At 32.6% G+C, this 12,320-nt stretch overlaps 1 protein-coding gene across 5 annotated transcripts in view; it reads right to left on the bottom strand.

Annotated features, from left to right (window-relative positions):
- LOC129235177 (uncharacterized) overlaps positions 1-12,320 on the bottom strand; it is a 193,223-nt gene that overhangs the window by 87,427 nt on the left and 93,476 nt on the right. The window contains exon 1 of one of the 5 annotated variants that reach the window (XM_054868870.1): positions 11,310-11,496. The exons of the other annotated variants lie outside the window; for them this stretch is intronic. Coding sequence (XP_054724845.1) covers positions 11,310-11,314 — 5 coding nt within the window. The 5' untranslated portion in view covers positions 11,315-11,496. Of the gene's footprint in view, positions 1-11,309; positions 11,497-12,320 lie in introns of those variants that run through there. 5 annotated transcript variants of the gene reach the window in all.

The following is a 12,320-nucleotide window of genomic DNA, read 5'->3' as shown; positions in this document are numbered from 1 at the left end:
TAAATAAACATTTAATTTGTTCATAAAAGAGTAAATCTAAAATGTTTCGTAAGTTTTGAGTGTTTTTTTTTCTGATAAACGAAATATTTAGAAACGACGCGTCATTTATTTTATGGTTTTTGCTCCGACATCAAAACTTATGGTTAAAAGTAGTCTGAATGGTGATCAAAGAATAAAATTATTTTTCATTTAGAGCAATTTTGAAGTCGGTTCTTTTTTTTTCTTTCAAAATTTTTTTAAATAAAAATATAACCAGCAAACACCTTTCTCTCTCTCTCTTACGTATTCAAACATTCAATATTTATTTACAAATCATTATTTTAGGGCTATTTAAATGGAAGTCGTTGCAGATGTGCATCAACATCAGCAACACACGCAACAGCAGTCGCAACGAAGATCTTATAGACTCGGTCTCTCAACGCTGTAATATTCTTTTATTATGTGAAACAAGACTTGAAAATGATGATACTAAAATTATTTCATAAACGTACTGTGCAATTAAAGCGTCAAAATATAAGAGCAGGAGGCGTAGCAGTTTATCAGAATGATCCTGATTGCATAAATATTGTCACTCCAAATATAGGATTACATGTTAATAATGCTACAAGCTTTCATACGGCTACACAAAACGATATTGGTGAAATGTGTATAGAGGAATGTCTCAATGAAGCAAAGCAACAAAAAATTATTGCTAACATATATATATATCTCCAAACAAAAGTATTTCTAGTATTATTCAATTTATTCATAACAGTTCTTAAATTATAAACAAGAAGGTTCGGCTTTAGTTAATGAAGATTATTATACAATTCCTTTAATTTTAACCGGAGATTTTTAAGTTAATTTTGCTTCTGATCTAGTTACAAATTTAGTATCGCGTTTCTACAATCCAAATTACAACTGCAAATGATTAATAAGCCAGAAGAAACCACTACAAGTCACGGAACTGTACTTGATGCAGTCTTTGCAAGACTTTTAGATAACATACAATGCAAAAATTTCGTTGCTTATTATAGCTAACATAAGCCAATTGTTACTTTAATAGGATTAAATAATGATAATAATTTAATCCTATGAAAGATATCACTTCTGCCGAGCGTCCCGTGACGCACTTTTTTTTCCATTAAGAGTAACATTTCATCCTCTCCACGCGGAGACTAAAAGCTTGACATATACTAAATTATTTAGCATCATAAGACGTCTATTTTCCCCTGTCTTCAATTTTTAAGTAGTATAAAAACTTGATAAAATGTATTGAAATGTGCATTAAAAACAACATTTTGATGAATACATTGAACTTTTATACCATCGGCCGTCTATTTTATGAATTTTAACGAGATTAACTAAAAATGTAGAGTTTATAAAAGTAAATTCTACATGCACCGATAAGCAAAAAAGCAAAGTTTTAGAAGTTTAAATTTTTTTTCGAAATTTTGTCTATGATTTAGCGCAAATGGTTCATAAGTAAAATAAAAAAATAAATAAAACATTAAAGCGCTTAACTTAACACATGGCAAAGAGTAAAAAATAAGGTAAAAGGCTTTGCTTATCTAACATATGCATTGCCGTAAATTTTAACTCCAACTCTTCGCTACGTAAATAGACTTAAAATGTTTTTACGGCTTTCTTTCAAAGATACGAACACGTTTCAGTAATATCAAAGCGTTTCTTTCAATAAAAGTGGTTTGCTATGCCGGATCTTAAAATTCAAGCCACTATGCGAAAGCGGACTTTTGCGTTTTTGTATAAATAATATTTACATCAAGGAATGCTTATGCCCCCCCCCCCTCCCAAAAGAAAAAATACGGTTAATGAAGGAAAACAGGAGAAGTGGTTAATAATTGTAAACTTCGATTATGACCTATGTTAATATGTTGTGCAATTGTTTAAATACTTCAGTATTCTAATCGTGTGTGTGTGTGTGTGTGTTCCGTTTTAACCTGCAAGACCTCTATTTTCGCAACCGTTAGTCCCAGATGCATACTTCCAATTGCAAAAATGTTCAAAATCGGATGCGGAGTTAAGATATTGAAAGTTTATGTGAAAATAAAAATGAGAATAAAAAATACAAACTTGAACTTTTATACGAGACTTAGGTCCCATAACTTATATCTAGAAAAATGATCTCCATTGAAAACTATTACTATATTGAAAACTTGACATTTATGCGACCAAAACTCAAGGAGATATTCCAGTTCAAAGTTTTAAGGGACCATACAGAAGATAAGATTGGAACTCATCGTCCTTTCAGAAGAATGAAAGGTTGTCAAAGTAAAAAAATTAATTTGAATTTTGACATCTGGAATTCAAATTATGTTTTTCGCAATCACGAGTGTGTGTGTGTGTGTATGTAGGCGTGTGTGTTTGTGTCTGTGTGCAGGCATGAGTGTGTGGGTAGTTGTGTGTAGGTATGTGTGTATGTGTAGGTGTCTGTATGTATGCGTGTATGTGTGTGTGTATGTGTTTGTGTATGTGTGGTGTTTGTGTATGTGTGTGTATGTGTATGTGTGTATGTGTTTGTGTTTGTTCGTACGTGTGTGTACGTATGCATGAAAGTGTAGGATATGAACGCAACCTGGAGACGGTTTTCGCTATAGGAGCAGCATCGTGAGGAGCCGGTCGAAGGTGATGCTGCAGAGGGTGCTAGCGGGAAAATAAAATGATAGCACATCAAAACAGTCAAATAAAAGCAATAAGCAATCGTGATTGCTCAAAAAAAAAAAAAAAAAAAAAAAACCCACACACAAGGTATTTATATTTTTCGTTGGTATTTAAAAGTTCATGAAAATTTTATGCCGTGATACGCAAAAAAAAAAAAAAAAAGTGCGTCACGGGACTTTCGGCAGAAGTGATAACTTTCATAGGATTAAATTTTTATCATTATTTAATCCTATGAAAGTAACAATTGGCTTACGGCAGCTATAATGAGCAACGAAATTTTTGCATTATATGTTATCTAAAAATCTTGCAAAGACTGAATCAAGTACACAGTTCCATGACTTGTAGTGGCTTCTTCGTGCTTATTTATCATTTTTAATTGTAATTTGGATTGTAGAAACGATACTAAATTTTTAGCTCGATCAGAAGCAAAATTAACATTAAAATCTCCGGTTAAAATTAAAAGAATTGTATAATAATCTTCATTATCTAAAGCAGAACCTTCTTGTGTATAATTTAAAAGCTGTTTATGAATAAATTGAATAATACTTGAACTATTTTTGTTTGGAAATATATATATGTTGGCAATAATAATTTGTTGCTTTGCTTCATTGAAACATTCCACTATACACATTTCACCAATATTGTTTTGTGTAGCCGTATTAAAGCTTGTAGCATTATGAACATGTAATCCTATATTTGGAGTGATAATATTTATGCAATCAAGATCATTCTGATAAACTGCTACTCTTATATTTTGATGCTTTAATTGCACAATACGTTTAAAAGATGGAATAATTTTAGTATCATCATTTTCAAGCCATGTTTCACATAATAAAAGAATATTACATCGTTGAGAGACCGAATCAATAAGATCGAGACTATGACCATTAAGGCTTTGACAATTAATTGAAAATACCATTCAGGCTATTTTTAAACTTAAGTTTTGATGTCGGCGCAAAAACAATAGATTAAATGACGCGTCGTTTCTAAATACATATTTCGTTTATCAGAAAAAACACTCAAACTTACGAAGCATTTTAGATTTTAATCTGTGATGAACAAATTAAATGTTTATTTGTTACTAGCAATACCCGCACAGCGATGCCCGTGCTAAAAATTTAATGGAGGTCCGTTGAATAAAAAAAAGTTGGCGCCCCCTTCCCCTCTGATGTGAAATGATCATTTTTCTTTGTATAAAATGCGTACTCACCTTTTCAAAAAAAAAAAACTTTTTAAGTTTCTTTGGAATTTAAAACTTTTCGTCAAATGATTAAATTAGATTTACATTTGCTTTAAAACTCTATTTAGCGAGTGAAGCGGTTTTTACTGCAATATAAAATATTTCGCCAAATAAACAAAGAAAGACATTAAATAATATCTTTCAAATGTAAAAATAATTCCATAACTCTATTGTTTATCGCCAAACTTGCCCAGCAACTACGCTATCATAAGCCATCCGTCTAACGAAAAAAAAAAAAAAAAAAAACATGCCGTGAACCATTTAAAAATCATCGTCAGAAAAAAGAAAATGTCGTACATTTTACTCGGATAAAAACAAATCAAAAGTTTCTTTTATTTCAAAGCAAATCGCCAAAACAATGAATTTCATTAACAGTTGCCTTGAAACAATAATCCTAGAATGAACTGCTCAGCGCCTAACGCGCCAAGCGACCACGCTACCGAAACCCAATCCTTTTGCGAGTGAAGTGGATGTTTATTCTTTGGCACTAATAAATGTTTCGCCAAACAAACAAAACGGTATATGATCACATTAACAGTAGATTTCAAATCTTTATATATTAAGAAATGCGTTTCCCGGCTTTGCCCGGTCTACCTTGAGAATAAAAATTGTGTCGAGTGACATATATTCAACAATCAGGCTTGAATAAAAGAAAGAAAAAAAAAAAAAAAAAAAAAAAAAACGCCATGCAAAATTACCCTTCTAAACATTGACGACAGATATTAAAACATTTTTAAGAAATTGAAATGCAAAAGATGGATTTTAAAAGCGTAACCATGGAAACATGAAATAAAATAAGTTTTGAGATATTAAATGCAAAATAAGGAAATAAACAATGGATTCAAAAAGTGTAACCGTGGAAACGCGAAAACGAAATGGTTGACAACTTGAATCAAAATGACATTTCGAAATTGATTTAAAAACGCTTGTAACTTTTTTTCCTTTGAAGATAGAAGCTAATGTTTTCAACCAAAGGTCGAGATATTTCTGGAGTAAAAAATGTCGCTTTTTTCAATGGTGTCAAAAAGAAAACTGTGGGACAATTCCTTCACTTTTTATTGATAGATTTAATGAAGAAAGTAGTGCCTAAATTTCAGCTAAGCCTAAAAAAGTTCGAGCTAAAAACGCAAATTACTCCCGTCGTAATGGAGTTAGAGCATCGAAACAAATTGCTTACGAGAAATTACTAAAAACAGATACTGACCAAATATCTTATATCCTTTAGAGATATTGAAAATAAGTAAATTAAAATAAATTAACAAAAACAAAAAGAAAAAGAATAAGAAACATGGAACGATTAATAAACAAAACTGTAAATATAAGATTAGTTAACCAAGTAAATAAAGTTGCTCTTTTAGAAATTATAAACGAATTACTGAGGCTAAATTAGTCCTAAATCATGTGCCATATGCTTGGAGAGGAAAATAGGCAACATTAATAGAACACTAAAACTTCCAAGCCACCTGTCCTTCACGAGCAGGAAGTTTTCCAAAATCAACTTTTGTCAGAAATGTTGAGCTCATTTATTTGTAGCAAAACAGGTGGAACAACTTCAGAAACTGCAGAGACAACAGATTTATTGACAATCGTTGTTAAGCGCACGGCACTACGTTTGTTGATTCTATATTTTTACGGTAAAAATAGTGGAAAATGACAGAAGGCAAAGAGCACCAACCTTTTTTACCCCTCCGGAAATTCGCTTAGCACACTATATTAGGAAGAAAAAAAACTTAAATTCGTTTTTGAATAAGTTTTAGTACTTTACCTTTTCAGATTTTTAATTCCTTCTTAAATTTAGGGGTAGATACAGAAAACCATTGGGGGGGGGGGTCATGCTGAAGAATGAACTAACCTACCTAACCTACCTAATGAACGAACCTATGGTTTTGGACACGAAAAATTTCTGAAACGGCTAGGGAGTCAATAAAAAGCACCAAATCAGCCAGAAATAAGGTACGTAATTGGGGATAAAGGTAGCAAATTAATTTCATAAGCAATGAAACGAAGTTGCAGTTCAAATATTTACTATCAAAAAAAATTAATAAATTGAATAGATACTGTATTCGTTTACATTTATGCGTAAAGTGTTTGTACAGAATATGGACGAATACTGCTGTCGAAGGTTTAGGGGGGAGGGGGTTCTCTTGTATCCGCCACTGCTTAGATTAAACTCTGTTACCAGTTCATGGATTAAATAAGCATTTGTTTATTTTTCGCAGAAGTTTATTACGTTAATATGACACTCGCTCTATTGCTCGTCTAAATGTACTTTTGGGAAGAGAACGAATGTAATTAAAGAAGATTCAAACAAGTTTAAGCTTTTTCTCTAAAGCAGGGCTCCCAACACATTTTAGCTTCAGGAAAGGGTAAAAGAGGACCATTTTCAATCAAAAAGGGGACTTACGAGGACCAGTTAGGATCAAAAAGAGGACCTTGGGAGGACCACTCATAGTTAAACTCAGGGAAGCACCAAAAGGCAAATTAGTTGCTAGCTGCTAAATTCGTGAAGATAATTTGTTAATTAACTATAATAATGAAATACAATTCTTTTATCACCTGCATATGAAACTGATCTTTTTGTCCATTGAATAATATTATTTACACAAATATTTGGATGGGGGGGGGGGCACTTAGTTCAGCACTTAAGGCAGCCTCTTTAGAACTAAATGGCATAATGATTCTCTTGTTGTTTTTCCCAGTCTCTAATTTTGTTCCCATCTTCATCAGTTTCATCTAACTATTTGCTGAGAAATTTGCACCTCCTCATGACTCACACTGAAACCTAAAAAATATTGTTTTGATTTTCAACAAAGCTACAACTGAGTTTATAGTAAAATTATTTTACATTTGAATTTTAAATTTAATCTCTTATCACAGGGTTCATACCTTATAGGGAGAAAAAAATTTATGAACTTTTCAAAAGTAAAAAAAAAAAAATTCAAGGTACTATCCAAAATTCGCGCTATAAATATTACATGCAGATTTCATTTAATGCTAACATATAATAGATTTAAAAACATGATTGCAAGGCTATGAGTGCTTTGAACTTTTATGGGGGGGGGGGACTAATTCCCCTCTTTAGCAGGCATCATGACAATGAAACGATGTACATAAATTCAACTTTATAAAATTTTATAATTCAACTTGGTTTTAAATACAAACACTAAGTTAAAATGGTATGCACTCAATTTTGTTTACATTTAATATCCCCCCTCCCTATAAAAAAAACAGTAATAACCGAAAATAATCTAATAATAATTAAAATTAAGTTTGCAAAATTAGAAATTTGAATTTAAAAAAATTATTAATTTTTTAGTTATTTAAATAAAAATTAAAACGAGTTAATCTAATGTAGCATGTCAAAATAACTTTAAATGTCCAAAAATATAAAAATATTTATCAGATACAAAACGATTGAAACCTCAGATAAGCAAACTTTCACGAACCAAGTTCAATTTTGGCATATTTCCCATAAAATAAATTTATTTATTTTCTACTAACTTAAACATAAAACATGCTAATCTAAGGTAGCACTTCGGGAAAAAAAACATTCGATTGGGCAAAATATTTTAATCTTTTCATGATGCAAAAAGATTGAAATTTCAAACACTAAAACTCATTTTCCGCGAAGTCTGAGTAAGTTCAATGTTGCAATGGTTTCCAAAATATTTACTTCGTTAATTATTGAAATTAAACGAAAAATAAGCTAATCTAAAGTAGTATATGTCAAAATAACTTCCTATTGTCATAAACATCAAAATATTTACAAGATGCAAAAGGATTGAATTTCACACGCGAGAAGCAGTTTTCCGCGAAGTCCGAGTAAGTTCAATGTTGTCATGGTTTCCAAACTAATTCCTTCGTTAATTATTGAAATTAAACGAAAAATAAGCTAATCTAAAGTAGTATATGTCAAAATAACTTCCTGCTGTCAAAAACATCAAAATATTTACAAGATGCAAAAGGATTGAAATTTCACACGCGAGAAGCAGTTTTCAACGAAGTCCGAGTAAGTTATTTCCAAACGAATTCCTTCGTTAATTATTGAAATTAAACAAAAAATAAGCTAATCTAAAGTAGTATATGTCAAAATAACTTCCTGCTGTCAAAAACATCAAAATATTTACAAGATGCAAAAGGATTGAAATTTCAAACGCGAGAAGCAGTGTTCCGCGAAGTCCGAGTAAGTTTTTTTCAAACTAAGTCCTTCATTAATTATTGAAGTTAAACGAAAAATAAGCTAATCTAAAGTAGTATATGTCAAAATAACTTCCTTTTGTCATAAACATCAAAATATTTACAAGATGCAAAATGATTGAAATTTCAAACGCGAGAAGCAGTTTTCCGCGAAGTTCGAGTAAGTTCAATGTTGTCATGGTTTCCAAACTAATTCCTTCGTTCATTATTGAAATTAAACTTAAAATAAGCTAATTTTATGTCGGCACATGTCAAAACAACTTCCGATTGTAAAAAAAAACATCAAAATATTCACAAGATGCAAAAGGATTGAAAACTCAAACACGAAAGCAGTTTTTCGCGATACTGCATATCGAACCAATGTTCAGAAAATTGCAATGATGATATATTTTTAAAAGAATTACATGCAATCTAAAGTATGCTGTAGATTGCTTGTAATGATTTTTGAAAGAATTCAAGCAATACACTTTTCATACTTTATCAAGGCTTTCAAGCACTTGGAAAATAAACTGTTTTTTTTCCCAGGAATTTTTCAAGGTTTTTCAAGGGCGTTTACGAACATATGCGCCTGTAAAAAAAAAAAAAAAAAAAAAAAAAAAAAAAAAAATGGCGCATGCGCTACGAGATTACTTTTGAATTCATTTGCAAAAGGGGTGGTTCATAACAGCGTTACTATTACAGTCAACGCGCGACAACTCTAAAAGTCCCAAGGGACCGGCTTTCCGAGCTATGGGAAGTTTCCACAGCAGTCTCAAGAGCTTGGGATCAAAATGAAAACTTTGAGATAAAGGAATATTCGAGTTATCGAACCCCGAGATCGGAAAGTTCATTCGTTATTGCAAACTTGAGGCTGAAATTCTGAGAAATATCGGTAGCACCCTGCTCCACGATTCGACGTCATTAACTCCTCCCCCAAACCTCTTTTTTATGAATTTCCATGTTGCAGCGGCTGAAGGAGTAATGACGTCAATCTGAAGCGAAATAATAGGGAAAGTCAGGTTAAGGAGCCGCGGCCGCGTGTTTGAGTGTACAGTATCTTTTAACGTTATGGAAAACTTTTTTAAAATCGGATTTTTAAGTAAAAACAATATAAAAGCGGACTAATCGGACCAAAATGTTAAAAAGCGGTCTAAAGCGGACTTAACCCTAAAAAGCGGACTTAGGCGGGAAAAGCGGACCATTTGGGAGCCCTGCTAAAGGTATCTAGATCAGCGGTCGCTCATCACCAACAGGCGACCATTTCATGGAAAATGATTACCGAAAAATAAGAGCCTAGTCGTCAAAAGTGGCAACCAGTTTCCTGGTAGTTTAAATAGCGTGATGACTTTTGGATTTGTTAGACTATACTCAGCAGGTAGAAAACATTAAAATTATGGTAATAGAATTCACGCCAACAGAATCAGAGGAAGGTTCTCAATTGGAAAATTGCAAATGAACTGCAACGGCTAAATAAATATTTTTACTAATAATAAAGCTGAAAGTATCTATGTCTGGATATCTCTGTCCGGATCTCTCTCGGTCTGTCGGGATCTCTGTGACGCGCATAGCGCCGAGACCGTTCGGTCGATTTTTATGAAATTTGGCACAAAATTATTTTGTAGCATGAGGGTGTGCACCTCGAAGCGAGTTTTCGAAAATTTGATTTTGTTCTTTTTCTATTCCAATTTTAAGAACATTTTCCTGAGCAAAATTATCATAAGATGGACGAGTAAATTGCCTAGTTATCATAACGTGGAACCGTAATATGGGCAAGCCTATTGGCGAGAAATTCATCATACATTATTTGTAAATATACAGGCGAACCAAATGACCTTTTAATTTTCTATTACGGGCAAAGCCGTGCAGGTGCCACTAGTGATGAATGAAGCAGAAAATAAAAAGGTTCGAAATGAATATATTTTACTGCACAGAGAAAAAAGAAATTTGAGATTGAATAAGAATTAAAAATTTGAATCACAGATTTTATCACAAGGGCATCATTACAATTTTCAAAACTGCTCATCGTTCAAAAGAACTGCCGTTCAGTTTTTAAGCGAACGAACGGATCCGTTCATTTTAAGGATCCGTTCTTTTTGACCTGTTCGTTCTTAAACGACACATCTCTAATACACACATATAATCTTAAACACTTGTTACCGCTATATTTTCTCCAAAACTTGACGGTGAGTGTAAAGTGGTTTAAGTCACAAAACGCTGCGTTTCATATCTCGGTGAATATTGGTCGTACTAATTTCAAACGTTTTGTGTTGGAATTGTTTTTCAATGGAGATTATTTCTCTAAGCATAAGTTAGGGGACCTGGGGCCTGTATAAAAAGTTACATTTAGTGTTTTTTGACTCATTTTTATTTTTACTTCAAACTTTCAATAAATTAATCCTGCATCTGATTCTGAACATTTTTGCAATTGGAAGTATGCATCTAGGACTAACGGTTGTGAAAATAAAGGTCTTGCAGGTTAAAACGGAACACCCTGTATATCTAATGAACACTTCGTTACACATTTTATTAAGAATTCCTGCAACTAATGCAGAGCTGGAAAAGGTATGAAGTGAAATGAACTTGGATATTGCCTGGACAAAGTATGTAGTAGAAGAACAAATTGTTGAAAAGAAGCAAGATACTTATTGTAATTGTAACTACAAGTAAGGGTGAAAATAATTGAATTTTCAGTTCTTTAGAGGAATATTTTTAGGAGCTATTAATTTATGGTGGTCTTTTCCTTGAAAATGCATGTGTCAGGATCTTTGTGCTGCTTGTACGAGTGTACTTATATAAAACTGGCTACCAAAAGGGACTATAATTTTTCCTGACTATACTGCCGTGGGCAGGCAAAGGGCAGTAATTTCAAGTTTTTCATTTTTCTTTTTGCATTTTTGTCACTTATTGTACGTCAGCTTTATTGTACAGACTTGCTTATTTAGTTTCCGCAGAAAAACAAGGGCGAAAAAAAGTTTAATTCCAACATTTCCCTATTGTTAGTATTGAATTCAAAACGCGTTTCTTCAATTATCTCGAAAACTCATTTCTGCTGATACTGCGGTTTACTTACCCACGGCAGTACAGTAATCAAGTGGCTACTAATCACATTATTGCTAGCTTAGAGCTTTATTTTTCTTGCAACATACTTTAAAGAAAATTTGGCAATTTTAAACTCCAAAGCAGAAACAGATGAGTGTAAACGATATGCAAGAGTGGGGGAAAAGATACTCACGACATCTCTGGAATATTTCAACTCCTCATGTAGACGTTCGAAAATGAGTCACATTCGAACTTGTATATCATCCTTCAAAAGATCACGCACATCTCTTTAACACACTGGCACGTCTGAATTTAAATGCAAAATGCAACTGGTAAATTTAGATCAGCAGAACCCACGCGGCGTTTTTCTTCTCTTCTTTCTTTTTTTGGCAATTAAAAAAGAAAGAAATCAAAAGCATTTTCCAGTTTTAACTGTCTCATTAGACGGCAGGAACAGCTTGGTACGAATAAAAACGGCGATTGTGAGTAGACGCCTTCTTTAATAACAGAGCAGGAAAAAAATAACTACAACTTCTGTAGAGCCGATGAATGAATGAATGAATGAAAGCGCGACTGCCATCTATCGCTTTGGCGTACAAGCGATTAAAAAAAGTCACCGTAACTTCGAACGAATTTTTTGTTCTCTGCAATTTTATAGAAAATTGTGGATTAGCAATTTGGTGGAACGTGAAATATATTTTGAAAGAAAAACCGACAAATAACAATAATTATTAAAATTGAGTAATGTAATTTACATGCGCCAAGTTTTTGTCGGATCTTTTGATCTGAATCCGAACACATTTACATTCGAATAAACTTGTGTGCGAGTGGGGAGGGGGGGGGGTAGGCACATATACTGTATATATATATATATGCAGTCAAACCCGGCTATAATGAACCCTCAACAGATCGACTTCAGGGAGCGTTATAGCCGAGGGTTCGTTACATCCGATATTATTTTTTAAAGTAAGAATTCGCAAAGATACTTCTATGAATATCTCAGTTACACAATATTTCCATTAGTAATTAGGTTAATGAAGCGAAATATTATTATTAAATTTATTACACTCAATAATAATTAAACTATAAAAGTTTACTTTTTTTTTTTGCTTTATCCACATTATGGAAGAAAGATGTTATTTTCGGTTGCAAAATCTTGCATTTTGTATGCATTATGCTAATTCTCTAGTGAAATTGCAAACGA

The sequence above is a fragment of the Uloborus diversus genome, chromosome 2 (assembly GCF_026930045.1).
Source record: "Uloborus diversus isolate 005 chromosome 2, Udiv.v.3.1, whole genome shotgun sequence".
Lineage (NCBI taxonomy): Eukaryota > Metazoa > Arthropoda > Arachnida > Araneae > Uloboridae > Uloborus > Uloborus diversus.
This window is presented reverse-complemented; position numbering and strand designations above follow the sequence as displayed.